The 23,645-nt window shown below is 40.7% G+C and overlaps 1 protein-coding gene across 1 annotated transcript in view; it reads left to right on the top strand.

Moving 5' to 3' along the window:
- LOC306826200 (potassium/sodium hyperpolarization-activated cyclic nucleotide-gated channel 2) overlaps positions 1-22,296 on the top strand; it is a 35,037-nt gene extending 12,741 nt beyond the window's left edge. Inside the window, exons 4-8 of the mRNA XM_079347378.1 lie at positions 4,588-4,806; positions 14,948-15,094; positions 15,315-15,555; positions 15,650-15,814; positions 16,313-22,296. Coding sequence (XP_079203504.1) covers positions 4,588-4,806; positions 14,948-15,094; positions 15,315-15,555; positions 15,650-15,814; positions 16,313-17,262 — 1,722 coding nt within the window. The 3' untranslated portion in view covers positions 17,263-22,296. The remainder of the gene's footprint in view (positions 1-4,587; positions 4,807-14,947; positions 15,095-15,314; positions 15,556-15,649; positions 15,815-16,312) is intronic.
- The last annotated feature ends 1,349 nt before the right edge of the window (positions 22,297-23,645 follow it).

Raw genomic sequence — 23,645 nt, 5'->3', positions numbered from 1 at the left:
CTGCAGTCTTGCCTCCATAAATGGACTGGGGATTGGGTGGTGTTTGCTTCCTGGGAGAGCAGAGGAGAGGATGTGATTATCTCCGTCCCAGAGGAACTCAGGTGTTTTTGTTCTGAAGGATCTCACTGTGCTGAGGACAAGCAGTTCTAAAATGTCCTACTCATGCACCAAGTAATGTTACTGCACTTAAACTTCACACAAGAAGCACTTAGGTAACCTCTGTTGAAATCTACTCATCACAAGTGCAGGCTATGTTGCCATGCTAGTTCAACCTGGACTCTGACAGCAGGGATGGTGAAAGCACAGTGGGTCAGGGTGTGACAGCAGGGATAGAGAGATGTTTTAGAGACGGAACTCATGACCCCCACAGCTAATGCTAGCTGCAACAACGGTACCCCCTCCCATCCATAGTGTTGAAAGTCCAGGACAGACTTTTTCAGACTCTCCTTGTTGCTGTAATATATTATTCGCTGTTGTTCAACGATAAAACTTTTCCAAATCGACAACACTTTCAGTCTCCCTCACACGCTACCATCAATAATAAACTGCCTCACAGAGCGTCTCCACAGGCCTGGAGATGTGTCTGTTACATGCTTAACAACAGAGTGCAAAACTTAAAAAAATAATTCCTTGCATGATTAATAAAGTAATTTTAATGTAGTAATGTAAGTAATGTTCTTCTTCTAAAGGTAGCCAAGCTAGCTGTAATCTTTCTTATTCAGGTTTTTCTAGTTCAATCTTTTTAATTTTTCCAAAAATAAAATAATATACACGTCAACGACCTGAACCAGAGTCAAGGCAGAACACACGCTTTATGATGAAGAGATTACAGGGACTTTGTTCTTTTCTTTTGGCCTTATAATGAACAGTCAGGGAACAATGGATGACTTGCCTTTCACATCCAGAAACAACATATTTCACTGCCCACCAAACAGACTACAAAGAGACCACACAGACTGAGGCAGACGAGAAAAAAGCAAGAGACAGAGAGAGAGAGAGAGAGAGAGGGGAAGCTGACTCTACAATAAACTCAGATAAGCCTTTGTAGACTAAAGTGGTGGGTGTGTGACAGGGCTGGGCCAAAAGCTTTGTTACATTGTTGATTATCTTCTGTTTTTTGTTTGGATTATTGGACGACGAACAAACAAAGTGATCGGTCATTCAGTGTGATTAAACTCAATGTTATGTTATCTGCTTCACCCTGTGATTTTTTCCATCCTTGTACCAATTAGACCAAAAAACACTTCAGTCTTTCAACACTTTGTGCAAAGAGGGGTCAAGTGACAGGACGAGTACTTAAATAAATGTTTGAAAATCCATTTTTCCTGCGTCTTTCGATGAACTTTTCATGACTTTTAGCCAAACTAGCTGTGTTATGCCAGGGACTTAAATGCTGGTGAGCCGTGGATCCACTCTTTTTAACTAGACGGAAGTTTCTCAATAGTTGTCCGACAGATTTCCATAAAATTGTGCACATTATTGGTGTCCAGAGGATGATTTCTTATAACACGGATGATCTCTTGACATTTTTACCTGACAGGTTAAAATACAGTATGTGGTTAGAGTAAGATGTCTACACATGGAAGTACTATTGTTGCATTTTTGAGAAAATGATCCCTCCTGAAAAAAAATACTGTCATTAACCTGAGCTGTACTCTGAACTCTGTACCACTTAGAACATAAAAGCATGAGATATGTGGTCGGATTCAAGGATCACATATCTGATCAGTACAACTAACAGAACTGAGTCAATCTGAAGACTTCCTGTCAAATAATAATCAGTTTCAGTCAGTAAATGGTAAATGAGCCTGACCTTGTAAAGTGCTTTTATATCACTTTTCTAATGTTTTCCTTGCAGTTAAAGTAGGTAACTCATCACCTACATTGTTTCATTTATGATCTTACTCTTCCAAGTGTCCACATTATTGCATCTCATGTTTTGGACCAAAGCAAAATCATGTTTCATTAGTCTGTTCCAAATCAGCATATTTGTCAGGTTCCAATGATATATGGTTGTTGAATTAGAAGCTAATTTTATGGTAAAACATACATGATTAAATTGAGTTTTAAGTCACGTTTACTCACTTACTTAAAGTCAGACCATCCTGACAAGGTTTGCTTACTTGCTAAGGGTTATGATGTGCCCAAATCACAGATACCGTATAAAATACAAAATATTGAGATAGTATAGTATATAGTAAAATATTAAAAAGTGGATAATTTTAAACACAACTTTAGTTTAACTGTGGTCGAAACAAGGACCGTATTTATACATCTCTTCAGCCAACTGAACATGTGATATTACAAACTCTCACCCGTGACTAAATGTGACATTTTTTTTTTTTTTTGCTGACTTCATTGTCACTTTGTCAAACACACACCAATCACAACACAAATGCTCAAAATAGATCCGTTAATGACCTTTCTGGTATTTGTGGCCAAAGACCTTTTTTTTTTAGACAAGCTTTGTTTAAAAAATGCTTTTTCAACTTTTTGGTTCCTTTTTTATTAAGCTTTATGGCCGCAAAATGCTGCTACTGTGACTTTTAACAAACACCCTGAGCCAGATGCTAGAACTCTTTGCCCTTATGAGAGCTATAACTAACCTACATGTTGACTTTCTGCCAGGCAGGTGAAATTTATGTTAGAGTGTATTTATGAGATATATGAGGCTTGTTGCGATACAAGGTCGCAGCAACACTAACAATGAGGTGTTTTAGGACACTGGAGGATAAATTGAAAGCCCCCAGTGTTATCAGCCAGCTTCACACAGACTAATGGAGATGGTGAATACCAACAAAGCTTCAGATAGGGGCCAAACTGAAATTTGGGGGAGGGCTATTAAGACTTATGAGGGTACTGGAATCTCTCTCTCCCTCTCTCCTGCCTGTGCTATTTCAGAATTGAAGTGCTCATCGTTCATCTATTATTCAATCTGTTTCACTCCACTGTTTCTCTTTCTGTTTGCACATACACCATTTATCCTCAGCCCACTTGGTGGAGCTGTATTTATTTTTGGAGTCAGCTCATGACGGAGGAGCCCTTCTATCACTGTGTGGCCCTTTCATGTCTGTAATAGTTTAGTCTACAGAAAACACCTGTGGTATTCCATGTCATTACATTTGATTACTTGGTAAGACAATGTATGAGTCATTTAACTATTGATCAGTCTATATTTAGCACTGTGTTCTGGATTTGTCTATTTTTGTCAAAATAGATACAAGGTCTTTTAACACTTAGAAAATCATCAAAATGAACAATTTCCGCTGTTATAAAACAAAGCATTAGATGATATCATTTGAGAATCTTAAACCATTCAATCTGTACCATATTCGCTGTTTAATTAACCAGAACATTAATTGTAATTTATTATTCAACTATTAATTCTCCGACATACATGATAATAAACAATAGCTTCACTACTTACATTCCTTCTTTCACTCATGTACTTCAATATAGTGACTTTTACTGAAGGATCAAATGTTCCCTTTTGGTAAACTTCAATAAACATATTTAAAATTGTTAGAATTTGCAAAGTTGAAAACATTTTTTTCCTCTTGTATTATGAAAATGTGGCACTTCAGACAACAGTAAATGTACAGGATGGTGATGGGATAATGATTTATGCATAGATCCGGTGTACTGTATACTGTTAGCAGATGCACTAATAGACTGCTAATGCATTTTTATAAGTTATAAACGAGTGTATACTATAAACTCTCTGTGCTCTTGCAAACATTTAGAAAGGATGGTGTGCTAGTCACTATTATGACAGAAAATGTCCTGTAAGAGGTTTTCAGGTTACTGTTTTTAACTTCACAGATGATTTGATTTAATAACACAATTTCATTACTCAGGATTGCTTGTCTGAGGGTGCAGTTTTAATCCAACAAGAATTGTCGTCAGTCCCATGTTTTTTGTTTTTGGCTTTGTTTTGAATTATTTGGCACCAGCAGTGTGTTCAGGCGGGGGTCATAGCGGTTACAACTCAGTGCTAACAAAAGAGAAAAGGGAAACGAAGCAAGCTCCGCCGACAAAAGTATCAGATCAATCAATTTTCTGTGGATTGCCCAGCCACACTCTCTCTCTTCATATGAAGGGTTTAGACATACAATATAAAAAAAGTATTATTTTCTGATCAATGTGTTATATATTCCTAATACTTATTGATTTTTTTGTAAGTTTAGCATTAGATTTGTTCATTAATGAATCTGAACACAAGCAGCTTGGTGACCGCTGCCTGGCTGTCACTGTGTTCCTGTAGCAGATTCCTACTCACACAGCTCTGTAAGGGCACATCTAATGACCTCTCATTATCATTTCTCTCAAAGGAAATAATTTCCAAACTGTCTTCACTTTACTGATTAGGCCTCGAAGGATTCCCCTGATGTCGTTCCTCATTCTCCCTCTTTTTTTTAATGCAACTCTCTCCCTCGAGCTCTCATTTGTGTAAGTGCTATTCCATGACCCTGCTATCCCTGAAGACGTCCTTTTAGTCCCCTCCTCTATGCCTCAAAACAGGCCTTTTTTATGTAACACTGGTGTCTTTAACATTTTATTTGTCTTCTTTTTCTCTTCTCTCCACAGAATGATACCTGGTCAGAGCTGTACTCCTTTGCTGTTTTCAAAGCCATGAGTCACATGCTGTGCATCGGCTATGGTCGACAGGCCCCGGAGAGTCTGTCAGATATCTGGCTCACTATGCTCAGTATGATTGTAGGAGCTACATGCTATGCGGTTTTCATTGGCCATGCAACAGCTCTTATACAATCCCTGGACTCCTCCAGACGCCAGTATCAGGAGAAGGTAAAGAGCGTCATTAAGTCTACTTTGTGCCGTTTTCTCAACACTTTTCTGTTTGCGGTTAACACATTGATATCAGTTTTTAACTTTTATTTTCCCTCTTAAAATAGAAGTTGACATTTTTGAAAAAATACTCAGTGTTTTCTTGCCAACATTTAGAGAAAAGTAGTAACTCTTTTATGCTCTTCACAACTACTACCTACAGTTGGATTACTTAATTTAGTTTGACAACACAAGAGAAACATTAGATTCAGTTTGTCTTATCCTTTAAAGAACCTCCTATCAACAGCTAACAAACTCTCAATGTATTCTCTCATTTCTTTTAATAGTCACTAAACTGAAGTGTTTAACAGATTATTTCAAGTGAAGGGGAAGTTATGTTCTGGACTCTATTCGAGGCAAAGCCAGTAAGTTTTCAATGCTTAATGTTAAGCTTATAGACATAAAGTGTGGTTTCATTAAACTCTAACAAAAAAGGCATCTTTTGGATCTTTGATATCTCCTCTACGATTTATCAAACACTTTTGTGTTTTAGGATTGTGAGTAAATTCATAAACATGAGCCAGATCAGCTTTAAGCTGTTTTGGAGTGTTGTATGTTCATTGATTGTACTTGATATTTTAAAAGCTTGATGAAGGAGAGACATTATTTTGCCTGAGACAGGAAATGTTCGGCGAGAGATTGAGGGATAACATGTCCCAAACAGCATCAGAAGCAGAACCTGCGATCAGTGGGACACATACTGATTGATAGATAGACTTTTTATTGGCATTGTATAAAGAATGCAAAAAAACTTTGTTCGCAGCAATCCTGTACAGCAGCATTTGCAAAAGAGGTTCACAGTGTGCATAGCCTCTACCAACTGAGCAAAACTGTTGTTTACTTGTAGTCTAAAAATGTGGGTGAATGAATCTCTCTTGAAAATGTCATGTATGAAGTCACATCCCCATATGACCTTATGAATGTCAGAATGTAAATATTGATGTGTTTTAGTTATGTGTGGCTGTACAGCACAAGAGGTCTCCCTACTTATCCAGGGTTGAGTCAGTTTGGTTGAAGAAGTTCATTGGTGGTCAAGATTGTGTAATTTTTTTAAACAATGGCTTAGCTCTTGAGTATATCTTTCTCTCTTGTTGTTAATCATTGGCTGCAGTGGATTTTGAATCACTGAATATTTTCTGCTAATATATGGAAATTTGAGTCTCTCGCGTCATCTTTCCATGTTTTGAGAGCACAGGGTTTTGATACAGTGAATATAAATTTAAGAAACTGTGTTTTATTGCGTAACTTTGTGTATATATTGTCCTACAGTGCCGCATCAGATCACACCCAGGCACTCTCCTCTTAACCTTAATCACACATTAGCTTGTTTAACCCCTTATGTTTTTGGTAGTTATAGCTCTTTTTTTCTTCTTTTTTTTTCTGCCTGTCTGACATCTTTTAAAACGTGATGTGGATCAGAGCGGTGCTGAGACGTGCTGCAGCAGTGGCCTGAGGTGGTAACAGCGCAGCCTGTCTGTTTCCAAGCAGAGTCTCGCTCGATGGGGAGCAGGGGGAGTGTTGCTGGCTTTCAGCAGCCAATCAGAGAGTGCGGGTGTGTTTGGCCAGGTAGAGCCACGTTGCCAAGGGCTGGGCGTATACTTGTGTGTGTGTGTGTGTGTGTGTGATGGGGTTGAGAGAGAGAGAGAGAGAGAGACAGACAGACAGACAGAAAGAGAGAGAGAGAGAGAGAGAGAGAGAGAGAGAGAGAGTGAGAGAGACAGAAAGAGAGAGAGAGAGAGAGAGAGTGAGAGAGACAGAAAGAGAGAGAGAGAGAGAGTGTGTGTGTGTGTGTGTGTGATGGGGTTGAGAGAGAGAGAGAGAGACAGACAGAAAGAGAGAGAGAGAGAGAGAGAGAGAGAGAGAGTGTGTGTGTGTGTGTGTGTGTGTGTGTGTGTGTGTGTGTGTGTGTGTGTGTGTGTGTGTGTGTGATATGATGTCCCCTTGGGCAGCAGTAGAATTGATGAGGCAGCAGACCTGTGTGTCCTGCCAATGTCATCCTGAAGGTGACGTAAGCAACCATGGCTGCCTTTCTCTCTCTATCTGATCATTTGCTCACCGGTTCTCACTCTACCTGCATTCTGTATCATCTCTTATACATCTTTTACTGCCCCTCTTCACGTTTTCTCATTCCCTTGTGTCTTCCCCTCACCCTGCTTAATATCTTAACATGACCTGCTGATGCAAATAAGCGTTGAGGTTACTCTGGTACATTGCATCGAATGCCAACGTTTATATTCAATATTGTACATGGTCCCTTCACAAATACAGTTAACATCCTTCAGTCTACATTTCACATCTTTTATTCCTCTATCTCCCTCCTCTTTGGTGCTTGTGTCCTTGAAAGGTACACTGCTACTGCTAACTGTCTGCTATAGGGAGCACAGAGGGGGGGGATGGGAAACCTGTGGGTGACGGAAACGGCCTTGTTGTCGACAAGTCTTGCTGGGGCACTGCAAGATATTTCAACACAGTCGTTTTGGAGTAGAGTGTTTTTGTTGTCTCTTTGTCCATATAGCATCTTTTTGTCCATCTAGCATTGTGTGCAACTCCCTGTAGGCTTATATCAGCCATGAGGCTGGACCCGTGGGTATAAATTATATTCAATAAAAGGTTTAGAAGACAGCAATTCAGCAAGTTAAGTGATTTCTGGTGCTCCTGTCTTTTCTGTGTGTCCTGGATAAAGTTAAAAGGCTAGGGGGGAAATCCATCTTGTTCCATCCTACACGAATGGTTTCTTCCACATTAGGGGTCAACAGAACAAGTAACCTGTCCAAAAGAAAAACAATCATTCTGTCTCCTTTACTGTCTGAGAGTGAAAAGAAAAGTAACACAAGTGTTAAATACCCAGTTAAATTTGCACCATAAGCAGTCTAAACACTGACAAAAACTTAAGTCTTATGTATTTAGGAGCAGAGATGAGTCACACAAATGTGTATAATCCTCAAACAGCCTGTTTGGTTCCGTCTAAGGATAACCTGAGGAGTAGGAAACATGCATGTTGTTAATGTTCCACAAATTGTCTGGTCTTGTGTATTCGCTCATATTTAGATATTTTTTTCGAACCTAGCCTCGCCACAGAATATATAATTTTTTTTTTTTTGCTGAAGGGAGGAAATTGCATTTTCCCAGACCCTTCTTCTGACCAGTTGTCAGATTTTCTTCTTTTTTTTCCTGGCTGCTCTGTGAGGATTAGTATTTCAGCTGAAGATGTGTTTATTAAAAAAAAAATAAAAAAAATGTACGGAGCAAAGAAGTGCCAGCCATGCCAGAGAGGCTGATACTGATGCTGCCGGCTGAATTCGCCACACCTCCAGATAGGACTGAGGGTGACGTTTTTATCATTGGGAGAGTGTAAGCACAACACGTCTGCTGGCAGTCTGGTGCAGCCCTACTGAGGCTGCACCAAGCATTGTGCAGAGTTTCCATTTCAGCTGAGCAGTGATGTCAAACTCACAATCCACGCTGGTTAAATTTAGGCAGATTTCCACTTGGTGGCTTTTGTGCAGGGACCTCTGAGTTATTTATACATGGTGCATGGTGACACACAGCAGCGGGGCAGACAGACCTACATACATGCATAGAGGCAGACCCACTTGTGCCACCTTTAATGTTCCGCCTTTACAGCTGTCTGTGGTGTGTTGAGCTTTGAAAATTTGCACATCAAAATTCATGTTTGCTGATATATGCAGATATGCATGGTTTGCCATAAGTGACGAAATTTTTTGGTCCAACATTATTCCGACATTACCATGTTTTATGTAAAAATTTGCAGCATTTAAATGTCATTCAATGCATGTATGCATCACTAGCAGTATAATGAAGAATACAAATCCAACCTTAAAGTTCAAATTAGCTCAAATAGCCTCGTTGGTTAGCCCCATTGCTCCTTCTGTGGAATTGTGTATTTGGGATGTTTTCTTCATGATCTCTCTTTTAGCCATCCAATTTTATTGTTTGAGTATCTTTATTGGATCCTTTTTGAACAAGTTCCTCTGTGTTTTATTGTCATACAACAGCAAGGATTGGTGTTTTTGCAGCAAGTTAAAGGCATTGTTACTGTCCTTCTGTATATCTACAATGCAGAGTCTGATGAGACTGTTTTATGGTGTAATTAGATTTACTTTTTGAATGGCCATATGAACTGTGTTGACTTGATTTACTATCTATCACCGCCTTGACGTAACACAAAATAAGCTCACAATACCTTGTGTTTTGGTATAATAAGAGAGAACAAGGGAATATTCTGGCATCGTCCCTCGACAATGCGTTCAAAGCCAAATTACTTTATTTCTTCCTTCTTCTAATTACTTCCTTCTGGTAATGTTGAATCTGAAAGATATTTGACATCAAAGATTTAGGACACTCAAATGTCAAGCTGTGATGAAAGAACAGAGAAGAAATATTGTTTGTCTATATTGTTGTTTGAAATATGCATAGTAAAATGTTGCAAGCAGCAGAGGAGACGTTATATTGCCTGGATGCAGTTAGTTCAAGAACAGTTTAAGCATTAATTGACAGAAAAACATTTTCTGGACCAGACTATTATTTCCTATCCTAACTGCTGTTATGTTTCAAAAACATTGTCAGTGTGACTGCAGCTGTTCAGTGTATTATCACATCAGTAAATAGATGACTTGTCTTATTTTATTAACACGATGACTATGTTTAGATCAGAGTTTGCCTTTCTCAAACTCAGCATTCATCAGCTGTTAATAAACATGTGACATCACTTCCTGACACTTTGACTTATCATTGCAGTCCAGGCACAGTTGTTAATAATAATATTAATTAGCCAGAATGCCCAGCACCAGGGAAGTGAAATTGGAGCAGCTTAACAGATGTGAGCCATCATTAATTTAATGTTTGATTTAATGTTCTACCTGTGTCATGTCAACAAGCGTTTCAGAAAAACAAAAAACAAAATACAATTAAGATTTTTTTTTTTTTTTGAAGAATCGGAATCTCTTTCCGATCTTCTGATGTTGGTCCTTGAGACCTGAGTATTATAATAGCAATTTACAAATTAATGTTTGGGTTTTAATCTCGTGCTTTCCTTTGATCACAGACTGTGCCTTTCAGACATGAGACAGACAGTAAATGGATCATATACTGTAAGTCTACACAGAAACACGTTTTGAATAAATAATCAGCTCTCAGGGGCCTCACAGGAGGTTTAACATCGAATCAGCTCTTCTCCCTTGTAGTCGTCGAGAAATATCTCAGTCAGCAAGACTGAGATGGAGAGCAGACAGCAGTCTGAGCTCTCTGACGAGACATTATACAGGACAGGAAATAGTATTGTTTTCTGCCTCACCCCCTCCACCCTCTTCATCTTTACGCCACCATCAGCAACAGTAGTCTGTCTGCTGTCACTGATCGCTCCAATTATCCACTACCAGGCTGACTTTGTAGAGATTGTGGCCAAAGAGATTCCTGCACCAACAGCTACAACAAAAACAACCTGTCTGACGTCGAGCAAAATGATATCCACTACTATTGTAGAGAACGATGCTCTTATCAGCTGGTCCTCTTTGGTCGTCGCTTCTTTTGACTGAAGTGAGAGATTGTCTGTGTTGCTTCAGAAGCCTTGTTTCATTTAATGAGACTTTGTACTATGTGAGACCCTGCAATGTGTTGTTCAGACAAGACAGACAAGCTCAGACTGACCACTGTCAGATTTTTTCTCTCTTTGGTGACTGTGCTTCATAATATAAAGAGGCTGCTTTGCAGCAAATGGAGTGAATAAATCATACATTCACATGGACATTTGGGATGACCCTGAATTAGTATTTAAAATGTGGAGAGGACAGGAGAGGAGACAAGAAGGGACATTTGCACTACCTATTTTATTGATTGATTGGCAGATAACAGATTATTCATATTTTGGGTGAGAAATTGATGGGCTTTCCTAAATGCAAATTAATGATCAAGACAAAGCTCATGCACTTTTTTCACACAGCTGCCTTTGTCACACCCAGGGTGGTTGTGCTGTGAATAAATAAAAATTCTAAGGATTTCACTGTCTTATTTCAACAACAAATAATATAACAATATCTTTTTGGCTAAGGTCAGTGATGTTTACTTTTTTTGTTCATAGCTGCAAGAGTATGTTTTTGAAAACATGATAGACCATAGGGGTCGATTTACCAACTGATACTGTTCATAGTCTTCAAGTGATGACCTATTCAGAACAGGTAACATGATAATGTTCAGTCAGATACATCTTATGACAGATAATTACAGCGTATTACAACTAACAACCTTAAACACTGCAGGACAACAGTAAAAGCACACGTCCTTAAAATCCTTACCCTAACATCAGAAGTTTCTGCTTTGTGCATTTGGACAAAAGAGTCCAAACTGTAACCAGTGGAGCATTTCCACATAGAATCACAACACTGATACAGAATATGAATTATAACGTAATTTTCACTCTCATTTAAGTGTTTGTCATTCCCCTCTGGATGCTCTGACACTTCATTTCTGTCCTCTCCTCTGGGACACCGGAGAGATTTCAGGTCCGCCTGTTGATGATCGATAAAGCACACTGTGACATGACTCTCAAAGTCAAGTCATTAAATGCCACCATCTAAGTCCAATCAGATAGGCTTTTGCTGCCTCATTCATTCACACTCAGCTGAGTCACAATTCTCAGCACGGCATGAGTTTCACGTCATGTTCTTTGTCGCTGCCTCTCTACAGCGAGTGTGAGGTTTTCCCCTGCTGCCAGACTATAACCTCACACCTCCGCTTTGTCCACAATCAGCAATTTTATTGTATGGGCTGCGAGCCAGCTGCAGTGTTAGCTCTGACACGTTGGGTAAAGCACTGTGACACAGGGTCATTTCTGCAGGCCACTCTCCATCTGGAGATGTCAGGAAGCAGAGTCACTCATGCAGGTGAGACTGTGGTGTTGTGTAATTCCATCAGAGGAGCCATATAGCTGCCCCCGAGAGAGAGACTTATATGGATTTCTAAATAATTCAAATGTTGACATGCTTGGTGTATTTATGTTTATGTTAAGTGAGATCAATGCATACAGGGTTTGCATTGTTACAGGGTTTTGGGCTACTGTGAGCTCGACATTGTCGTCAGTATACAAAAAGTGCGAACAACATCAAAACATGTGTGGAGATGTTTAATAGTGTTTTTTTTTCAAGGTGACCTTTAGCAGCATTTACACCCCAGTGGCTCGGGACTTTTGGAGGTTTCTACTGCAGAGACCAGGGTCTGAACTTTTTTTTTTTTTTTTTTTAATGGTCCCTGCTCTGGGAACAGAATTTTTTCATAGTACATGGACTTTGTGGTTGGCCTTTTTATGCTAAATATTTCGGACTGTTGGAGAGTTTTGTTGTTTTTATGATTTTTAAATTCAAATCATGCTAACTCATTCGCATAATCCCCAACAAGAGTTGGCCGCAGAAACTTTAGGTTTTTTTTTTCCCATTGTGAATTTGATTTGGACAAGACCAGTGTTAATTTGGTTATTGGGGAAGGGTCTTAGATCCATTATTGGTGATAATACTAGATTTAAAGCCTATCTAGCTGAGAATGTGCTGAAGACAAGGCATTGCTTGGCCTAAAATAAACATTAACTGTAAATAGCTAAAGTGCAAACCTGGCAGAGAAACACAGGGGAAGGTGCCAACTGTCTGCAGATGTCTGCAGGTCACAGAGTCCAGTCATGAATGGATAGTAAAAGAAATCCACCCAACTAAGAATTATGAAGATTTGTGACGTTTATATTGACTTGTTACTTTGCAAAACACATTTCAGACAATCACATCAACGGGGGTGACTTTATAGGATTCTTCAACATGTTCTTATCTCATGTTGTAATTCACATTGCATTGTCCCACAAGTTTACTCTGGGATACGAACGCACATGGTGATGCTTGTTCTCCTCCAACCTGATTTTTTTTTAACCTGATTATCTGTCAGTGTTTTCAGCGTAGGTTCATGTACAGAACTACAGATACATAGCTATAGTGTAAGTATCATGGTGGTTTAAATCATGACCAAATTACAGATCCCTGAAAGAAGCTCTCCAGGAAGATAGGGGTGTTATTTAGCTCACCCATTTCCCCTTACTACCAACCGCAGACAGACTTTGTCTTTCTTCCATGACCCTTACAGCCTTTTTTCCTGAGCAGCTACTATTGCTGCAGAGAGGTTTTGATTAGACTTATTTAAAAGCCTTGCAGATGCTGAAGGGTTGAATAAGTTTGGAAGATGCTTTACAGCTTGAAATGTGAATCATACCACTGGATTTCATTACCCTGTACTACAGGACTCTCCCTTCAACAAATGTTTATAGTATGCAGTAGTTTCTTTGTTTGTCAAATGTATCGCTCTTTAGCAAACAGAGAGCCATTCTGTCTGTTTCAGAAAACAATTTCCAATCTAGACATATTATCTGGATGCTTTTGTGTACCCAGAGCTTGTAACACCACTCGAGCAGGTGTGCCTCATTGTTGTGCTCCGGGCCCCTGACAGGACCCTATGCACAATATTGTCTGAAACACAAGTGACCTGGGATGCCCCAGCTGTGGGCTGGTCTCGCTACTTCAAAGCATACCTGCTGTACACAGAGTCAGAGGGTGTCACATAATAACAGCTGACAGTTTGTGCGACATTCAGTAGATTGTTTTGGGATACAGATGGTATGGACAATGACTCTGTTGCTCTGTGAAGAGAGTCCATAGTATGTCGGCCTGCTGAGCTGTCACCCTGCCTCTCAAACCTGTTTCAGGGTTGAGCGGTGCATTTTGTATAGCTTTTTATTTAAGGTAGGTCAAAGTACACACAGTCGGACAGGAAAGTACAAACAGAAATCTTTCCTTGACGTTTTCCTGTCCGTTCTGTTAGCCTACCTATCTATCCCTGCTCTCTATTCTGCAGCCAGGCTATGTCTGTTCCTCAGTGCTTATTCTGCATGAATTGTGATGATCATATCTCAACAATAAAAGTTTATTGTTTGTGTTGTTGTTGTGTTGAACTTTTATGTTCCATTGATCAGGTATTGATTAACTTCTTGGCGGCATTGATCAGGGGGAGAGTGTGATCATTGCAGTTGACAGCTGAAGGACGTGTGCTGTGTTTGTTGACCCACTGGAAGGAAATCGGGGGTGTATCACTGTTGATTCATCATCAAATGGACACTACCTATTTTATTGATTGTTGACCTTTTTTGAGCTTTCAGTTTGTGGTGCAAATGAATCATATGTTTCACGAGAAGTTTTTATTGTATTTTACTACTGGAGTTTACATGTTTCATAAATGTCATTGGATGCTACACCGTTCAACAATACCATCAACTATAACTTTGCATCAGAATCCTGTAAACAGTTTTGCTATTAACTGAGTATTATAACCTTCATAAAGTTGGGATTTGCTGCAGGGCTGAATAAGAATAAAACGTTAACTCTATGACAACTGGCTGAATATATATACAAATAAAAGGTGTGTACAGGTAAAAGGCTATGTTGGTGATTCTTGCTGGTTGTTTTGACAAAGGTGTGTAAAGATATGCATGAACACATATGGTCTGATCCTGCATCCCTTAAACGTTTGCTTAGGCATCATCAGGTTGTTTTCAGGGTCTTGTTTTCAAAGCTGTTTTGTTCAAAGTTTGTGGTTTGTGTATTTCGTGGATACAGCTTGCACTATTTGTCTTTGTCCAAAATTGTCAATGAAAGTCAAAAAACACAGAATAGGTTTGTCTGTTCTACAATACGTACTTACACATACACATTTGGTTGTGTCAGAGATGCAGGACCTTTTACATTGAATTAATTTTGAAAAAGTAATATCTGTTGTAATGAAGGAGCATGTTATGAGTTATGTTACAACAGTTGGTCTCACTTATTGTGCTTTTGAAAGTATTACAACAATTGAGCTCAGTGTTCCAGATGAATAAGCGACATCAGGCTTTTCTACATCAGGCCTTTTCTTTTTAATTTTCAGACAATATGAAACAGTCACAAGACTCAACCTTTAAGCAGGACAGCACAATGAAACAGCAATTTAGTTGGGAATGAGGATCCTTTATTATTATGTGCTCTGCATTAACATTATCTCTGCCTGTCCTATTCTTTCTTAGTACAAACAAGTGGAGCAGTATATGTCCTTCCACAAGCTACCTGCTGACTTCCGACAGAAAATCCATGACTATTATGAGCACAGATACCAGGGCAAGATGTTTGATGAGGAGAGCATTCTAGGAGAACTCAGCGAGCCTCTCAGAGAGGTAAGATGTACAAATAACACACAATGCCATGTGTCAACTTTTATGATTTTTATTGTTGTGCTCTATTATTAAAATAATGAAAAAGTTGTTCATTTGAGCTTCTATTTTGTTGTTTGTTCCTCATACATGCGTAAAGTAGACACTTTCTTGTTGTGTCCTACCTCATATGCACATTTTAAAGATTGATCTTTTGTCCCACACTAACACTGTCTTTTCTTAGGAAATTGTAAACTTCAACTGTCGTAAGCTTGTGGCCTCCATGCCTCTGTTCGCCAACGCAGAGCCCAACTTTGTCACCGCCATGTTGACTAAGCTACGTTTTGAGGTTTTCCAGCCGCATGATTACATCATAAGAGAGGGAACCATCGGGAAGAAAATGTACTTCATTCAGCATGGGGTCTGCAGTGTCATCACTAAGGGAACTCTTGCAATGAAACTTTCTGATGGCTCTTATTTTGGAGGTGGGATACCTTTGGCAGCTTACATTTGTTGCTTTCTGCTTATGCTATTTTTAACTTCATTTTAAGCTGTGACACTCTTCCCTCCTTCATTCAGAGATCTGTTTATTGACGAGAGGTCGGCGAACAGCCAGCGTACGAGCAGAGACTTACTGTAGACTCTACTCACTGTCTGTTGACAACTTCAATGAGGTGCTGGAAGAGTATCCCATGATGAGACGAGCCTTTGAGACTGTTGCTATTGACCGTCTGGACCGCATAGGTAATAATCCCTTATCTCATCGAACTTATCAAAACAAACTATATGTTCATGGCAGAACTACATCATCGTTTAGATGGAGTAAGCATGACATCATGTGATGATATTAGTGCATGTATGAGGTCTAACAAACCTCTAACAAGACAGAAATATGTAAAAATGTTTAGGTTTAAATGGAGTTTGAAATTAAGTTTGTGTACAGAAATAGAACTAATTCTCCTCTTTATGAATGTTTCTAAAACACAAATGTTGAAATCTGCAGTAAAATAAGCTAAACTGTTTCCTCAAAATGACACAGGACTATGAAACAGTGGATTGAGAGTACAAGTCCTGCAGGAGGATTTACCTGGTGTGAAGGACATCACATGCTTTATTTACCTCATTTTGTCCTTTTTTTTCAAATTAACTTGTTTCCATTCATGAATTCTACTTTTTGTCCTCTCTGCCATGTCCTTTTACATTTACCTCTCTGATAATTGCTCCATTTCTTTCTGTCTACAGGTAAAAAGAACTCCATCCTGATGCACAAGGTTCAGCATGATCTTAACTCTGGGGTGTTTAACAACCAGGAAAACGAGATGATCCAGGAGATCGTCAAGTATGACCGTGAGATGGTGAAGCTGGTGGACCTCCAGCGGCCGCGAGCCATGTCTATGACCCCCTCCATCGGTGGTATCTTTGCTCCTCCCGGCCAGCCGCAGACAGGCTCTGCTATCGCTACACTTCAGCAGGCAGTGGCGATGAGCTTCTGTCCTCAGATGGCGAGTCCTCTTGTGGGTCCAGGGACCCTGCAGTCTCCTCGAATGGTTCGAAGGTTCCAGGTGATGCAGAACATGTCCAGTCCTGTCTCCATGTCTCCTCTTCAGTCTCACCCCCCTCAGGCATTTGGGGGGGCATTTGGATCTGCGATCTCCAGCCCACCTGTCCAAAGCCCACTCGCTGCTTCTGGACGGACTTTCCAGTACATGGCGAGTGCAGGACCCTCTGGTTCCCAGTTGTCCCTTGTACAGCACCATGCACCCAGCCCCACACAGACCCAGCAGAGGCCGGCCTCACACAAGAGCACCCACTCCCTTCATACAGGCAGCCTGAGCCAGGATACCCGGGCGCTGTCTGCCTCCCAGCCTTCACTCCCCCAGGAGGGAACACCACAAGCTGCCCCTGCAGCCCCCAGCCCTCCACCATCCACCCGCACCTCTAACAACTCCATTGGCCCCCCACAGCCGTCTCATGCCAGCCTGCCGGGGCCGTCCGGGGTTGGGAGATCGGCAGGAGCTCCGCAGAGAGTTGCCTTTGCCTCCACGCCCCCTCCTGGTGAACCCTCTAGGGCGGGGGCAGTAGCAGCAGCTGCTGGATCAGGACCTCCAGACTCTGGAGTTCCCAAGAAAGATTCAATTGTCAGCCTTCCAGAGCTAGACTCTGCCAGATCCCGGCTGTCTTCCAACTTGTGACCCTGGTAGAGTTCAGGAAAGAGGCCTTTTTTGTAGGAGAATCTGTTTGTTTTAGGTCAGTCCAGCTGATCTGTCAGCCTGCTGAATGACCAATCAGCTACCGCCAGCGCCACACATCTTTGGACCTGGATGCACTGTGTGCTGAGTCGGCAGAAGAAAAAGAGCAACTCAAATCTTGAGACACTTTGGCTAGGAGGAGTCTATACAATTAAACTAGTATTACTTAAGGTGGAACTGGTCTCGTCTACTGTGCCAGCACCTTTAGTCTTAGTATCACCCCTTACACTCTGCTTCCAAACACCTACTGTATATCGCTGTCTTTACTGTAAAGATATGAAGAAGAGTACGATTAATGTAACTATTGCATACTGTGTAGAATCCATACAATGCAATCTAGCTGGAGCTGGACTTAAAAAATGAAAATCAGGGACTTGAGGTCAAATGACAATGACATTTTAAGCGTTCAAAGTGTTTTTGAGTGTCATTTCCTTTCCGTATAAGCTGTCGTAGCAAAAGAACACATTGCTCTTCATATTGTTTCAAATAGTAGTGAAATAGTGTTTTAGACCGCTGGTCGATCTTACATCGATGTGTAAATAGCTGATGAAAAGTCAGAGGGATATTATATTCATTGTATCTACCCAAACCAAAGTTGAGCTTGAACACAAAGTCTGGTTGTGTCTGTATCAACTAAAAAAGAAACATAGAAGAAAATGCCATTTATTTAACTGCCTTGATTCAACGTTAGAAGCCATATATTTGGTTTGTGTTTGTGTATACGTGGGCGTAAGTTTGTGTGCGTGAGTTTGTTGGTTACCTTTTGGTTCTATTTTCAGAGAATGGACTCACACACTCTCTGCACTGCTTTGTCAAGCGTAATCGGTTTGACATGCTGACGTCTGCTCTGACCTGTTTTTCATGAAACACCTCGGAGGAGGTCAGATGTTCAGTCGGCGTACTGATTGTAACTCTGAAGGCAAAGGTGGTTAAATAATCTGAGCTTTATCGAAAGGAAACATTTGTGAACAACCCATACTGTATACTTGCTTGTTTTTTTGTCTAGGTTTATTGATTAACACACGCAATATGATTCTGCAATACTCTACCCCGCCTATATATAAATATATGAATATAAATATCTATACATATGCTGTACAGGAAAGTGAACTTGTTTTTTTTCTCCTTTTGTTTTCTTCTCAATGTGAAACCTTAAAGAATCCAGCAGCTATTGTGGCTTCACTTGAGGTATTGTAATCCAGTGACCATGTTGTTACCTTAACCAAAAATGTTGGAGGGAATGAGAGACCGTATCATTTTTGTAGAAAACAGAAGCAAACAGGTTCAAAGTCACAGAAGGAACCAACACTTTGAATTCAGCAAGTCAGATCCTCAAAAATGTCACTTTAAAGCCCATTTAAATTGTAAGCTAAATGGAGGTTTGGGGAAGGGTTATGTGTGCTCAGATCACCTGAACCCCCCCCTCTCCCCATGAATGTCTCAACATTTCGATCCTGGTTCAAATTTTTAGATATGGTTGAGGCTTTGGTTCTAATTGTTCAAAATCTTCTGATCCTGTTGAACCCAAAAGCCTTCTCTTGCTGAATGTATGCCATACGAGAAGGAAGACAGCTAATCAGTTTAAACTGCCATGTAAATAAAGGGATGGAGGTTTAAAGAGGCTTTTATGATGCAAGGGGGTTGTGGGCGTTGTTGTATGTCTTGCTGAGTGTCTGCAATCTTTTTAAGTTCTATGATGCTTCTCTGGGTTAAAAGTTGCTGTATTTAACTTGTATGCTACCCCCCTCCTTTCCTTAAACCACCCCCTACACGAGAGGATACTTTTTTTTTTAATTAAATGAGAAGGAGAGCAAGTCGTAACCGCTTTGAACTTTAAAGCAAGCACTGAGGACATTCAGTTAAGCACCTTCTGTTGCACTTCGACCTCATAATCAAAATGAAAATTGATGCTCTATTCTGCTCATACAGTTGTAGTACTTCTCCTGGAGCTGTTATCTAGTTAAAAAGTAAGGACAAAAAGTGATTCCAATTGGTTGTAGAAAATAGGCAGCTGATTCAATGTGTTAAATAAACACCGCGTCCAACTTTGTTGGCTCTGAGAAATCAATTCGGAGCCAAACTGTTAAATCGATGCGATGGACATTTCACTCAGGTTTGCTACCTTTCGTGAGAGATGTATTGAGTGCTGCAGCGTGGCTTGCCATTGATTTATGTACACTTGTCCATCCTCCCATAATCAACCTGTTGATTTAACCATACTGAAAGACTCCCCTTGCATTTTGATTGGCTATAAAAAAAGAGCATCCTAGATTGTTTGAGCAAAACTGGCCCACACTTGCTTTGATCAAAGAGATCTTTTCGAAATAAGGTATAGGTGATTGTCTTTATCCAAGGGCTTCATTATATGGCTTGTAAACCCTGGTTCGTTGTTTCTGTAGAGCTGCCAAATTTGTACTTACATTTTTTCCTGATCAGTCATATGCACTAAACCGTGTTCTTTGTTTGTCACAATGATACAACCTGCTTCATAAGTATCACTTTGTATTGTTTTTTATTTCCTATGGGAAAGGTACATGCCAAAATGCCAATGCGATTGTGAATGAACCGAGTCCATTCGAGTCAATAGCTGTTGTGTGCTTCAATGATGTTTCAGTGCAATCAATTGGTCCTCTTCCCTGTTCCTTTGTGCTAATACCAGAGTTTGCCCTATTAAGCTGCTATCAGGACTGTGCTGATATTATTTGAATGAGTCCACAGTCAGTGAGAGCGAGATGGACAGAGAGTTAAAGAGCTACAGGAACGTTTCAGGCAATATCAGGCACTGTCTCTATTTCATTGCATCCATCCAGTAAGATAAAGTGTAACTCACTCCAACTCAAAGGATTTGTATCCCAGACTTTGATCAGTACCACTCTGCTCAAACCCTCCGCCATGGGTCTGATACAGCGCTAACATCACACACACTTCTATAAGATATCCATTTTATGTCCGTATCACGTGTTCTGGCTTCCAGCCGGTGTTGACGTGTGTGTGACACAGCGCTATGTTCGCCCAATGACAGGGGGTTCAAAGTGCGATTGTTTAATGGTTCTTCTTCTGGACCTTGCTGTGAAGTGGGATTGAAATCCCTCATACTTGTTTGACACTGACTGACAATTATTGAGAGTTTCTTGTTTCAAACCTCTCATTTTTGCTGTACCAGATATTAAAGGGTACTGGATGCCTTGGTGTTGATATGTTAGCAAATCAGGGTATTATTTTTGTTTGTAAAAGTGTCTTTGATTTATCAGTATATTTTGTTTGGTTCTTGTTTTTGCAATGTGCCCCATGCACATGGACTGTATATACCTTGTGCCTAGTATATCTAGTTTCCACATAGTCTATTTTTGTGGTATGTATGTGCCTGTAAAAATGCAAATGTGTTTTTTTATTTTAAACTTGCAATATATGTAAAAAAAAAAAAATGATGAAGACTAGTATTTCTGAATTAAAATGACAATGTCAGTATATATAATTTTCCCTGATTTGGGAAACACAGAATTGCACATTTTTGTTAGTTTGAGCCTTCCAACACCATGCGCGCTGTACTCTGTACTTTCATGTTCTGTACATATGGTATACACAGAGATGTGGGGCACATTGTCGTGTTTGTCCACAACCTGCTGTATTAAAAACATTTTCTACAGTTGGAGGGTGAGCTCTGACAGGCTTCTGGTGGATATCGGCAGTCTAGACGTTAGCTTAGATGACCTGCTTGCTACACAGAAACAAAAGTGACAAACAAAACGGTGGAGACGCCTGCACAATATAAAAACAATAAAACACACAACATATACATGCTGGAAAATCTTTCTAAAATAGTATTGATGCACAGGTCTTTAAACACTGACGCTGTTTGCACACTAATCTGGGTGTTTGCCATTAAAAAAAAAAAAAAAAAAAAAAAAAAACTCTCCAAGGCTGAACAAGCCTCAGCAGTCACAGGCTCGACCCAGAGTTGAGTTACCTTGACAGCTCCAAGCAGAGTGCATGCTTGTATTTTTCGTCTCTAAGCAAAGTTCTGTATACGATTCTTAGTGGGACCTTCAGATCTAGACACTGTCAAGAACCAACTACTGTACAATGATTTTATTTAGTCTTACAGTTTAACCTTTGTGTCGTAGCTACTGTAGCCTGCTTAGCTTACCTAAGCCTTTTCTCTGCTTCAGGACTCTGTGTATTGTGTGCTTGAGTTTGTTAGTGTGTGTGTACGTGTGTTCCTGTGCCTTTCCTTCTATAATGTTGGTCCCACTTGAGAATACGACGCCATTTAGGGGGTTTAGACCCACATGCAGCTGAGAGAGACACTGGCACAAGCTGGAAAGTGTTACACAGTCACAAATCCACTTGTTCGAAAAAGAAACCCAACACTGTAATGCTCCTAGAAATGACTCTCGACTTAAGTAGCATTCCACAGCATGCACGAGCAGCTCAGTGTGGACATCCAGACACACTTTACCAGCACCATGTAGTCAACAGCACAGATATATCTGACAAAGCGCGTGTCCTCTCTCTTTCTCTCTGGAGGCCAATCTGCAACCATCTCAGGCTGTGCTCCGCTTCTGCTCTTAACTAAAAGTATTTCAGAACTCCAGTGCTGTCTAAGTTGATGTCTACAGTCCAGGAACAAATCAGCTCCAAGCCCAAGCCACAGCATTTCCAAATCGATCTCAAAGGATCACAAGAAGGGAGGGGTTGGGGGATACTTTGGATTCTGGTAATATTTACATCCAGTCCTTTCGGACTGAGTTGCACAGCTGGCAGCAAGGGCAGCAGGGGGTTCTGATTTGATCCTGCGTCTAAAAGGCTGTCTTGTCCACCACCTCTGCTGGCCAAGTACACAGACCCACACCCTGGTCTCTCAATAAGCTGGTCTGTCAGTCAGTGGCAATGTCGTTTAAGCGTTCGTAAAAAGACGATACATTGTTGTGCAATAAAAAGATGAGCGCATTGGCATACTTAATTCTGCGTGTGGACTTTTTATTAATTGCAGTGTGTGTCTGTGAACATTTACTGTAGCTCCTGGGGTTACAATGGTCACTGCAAACAAAACACAAACACCCATGTTAACCTTGTAAATCAGTCAACAACCCCTCCACCCTTGTTCTACCCCACAATAGATGAGATCGCTCTCTCCCTCTCTGCAGACAGGAGCTCTGCTGCATCCCTGATGAGATGTCTGAGCCCAGTCTAAGAGCTTTGCCCGTGTGTAAATTGTGTGTGTGTTGCATACAGACAGCAAAGAACAGCAGCAAGTGTATTTATTCCTGTACCAAAGAGCATGTGTGCAAATGAAAGCCCAACTTTGTGTTGTTCTGATTCAGAGAGAGAGAGAGAGAGTAAATGAACCAGTGGCAGCGATGTGCATGCATGTGTATGTGTGTGTGAAAGGGTGGGTGGGTGTGTACGTCAGAGATGAGGGCAGTCCAAGGACACACTCCTCTGGCAGCCTGGGAGCAGCATCCACCCATTCTCTCTATTTTCTTTCCTCTGTACACACACGCACGCGCGCACACACACACAAACGCGCACTCACACACTGCTGTCTGGATCCTCAGTGATTATCCATGGCACACTGAGATGGAAAGATTTAAATTACATGCAAGGTGAGGTTTACACACATTGTTCATGTTGCCTCCATGCGGCTGGTACAAATGTGGGTGAGGCCATCCGCAGTGCGCGTTCAGGGTTTTACCTTGACGTGACATAATGTCCTCTCTCTCTTTACCTTTACTGACACATACACACACACTAACCATTTCATTGTAATTCAATGAGGAAGCAATGCACTGATAGTGGCTGCAGGCAGATACTACAGCAGGTTGTGAAGCTATATGTACTGTGAGTGTATAGTTTCATTGTCCTCTACCTCCTTTCCTCTGCAGTGCCAGTCCTCTGCTGTGTCCCTGGCTGTCCTACTTCAATTAATCATATCAGCATCTCCTGCACTACCCCCCTAGCTGTTTACCTCCAGAGGGCAATTTGCTTATTTAGCTTCTCTCTGGTATCCTCCACCTGACCCATCCATCTCTTTCCAGCTTTTCCTCGCATAGATCCTAGACTGCAAATTTCCCTTTTTGTCGTTTTTTAAAGCTAAAATGGTGGTGTTCCCGAGGGGTCATTCCAGTAAAGACATGCATTTTTAACTATAATCGGTGCAGTTTGATATTGGTGTAACATTTGCATATGTTCTTGTTGGAGTCGACGCAAAATCATTTTTGTTACTTTGTATTTCGGAAGAGGACACACAGGCACAAACATTCACCTTCCTGCCCTCTGCTCAAGCTGCTTCAACCATGTCTCTTTGCACTGGGGAGCATCTAGAG

This window comes from Symphodus melops (genome assembly GCF_947650265.1).
Source record: "Symphodus melops genome assembly, chromosome: 7".
In the NCBI taxonomy this organism is placed as follows: domain Eukaryota; kingdom Metazoa; phylum Chordata; class Actinopteri; order Labriformes; family Labridae; genus Symphodus; species Symphodus melops.
This window is presented reverse-complemented; position numbering and strand designations above follow the sequence as displayed.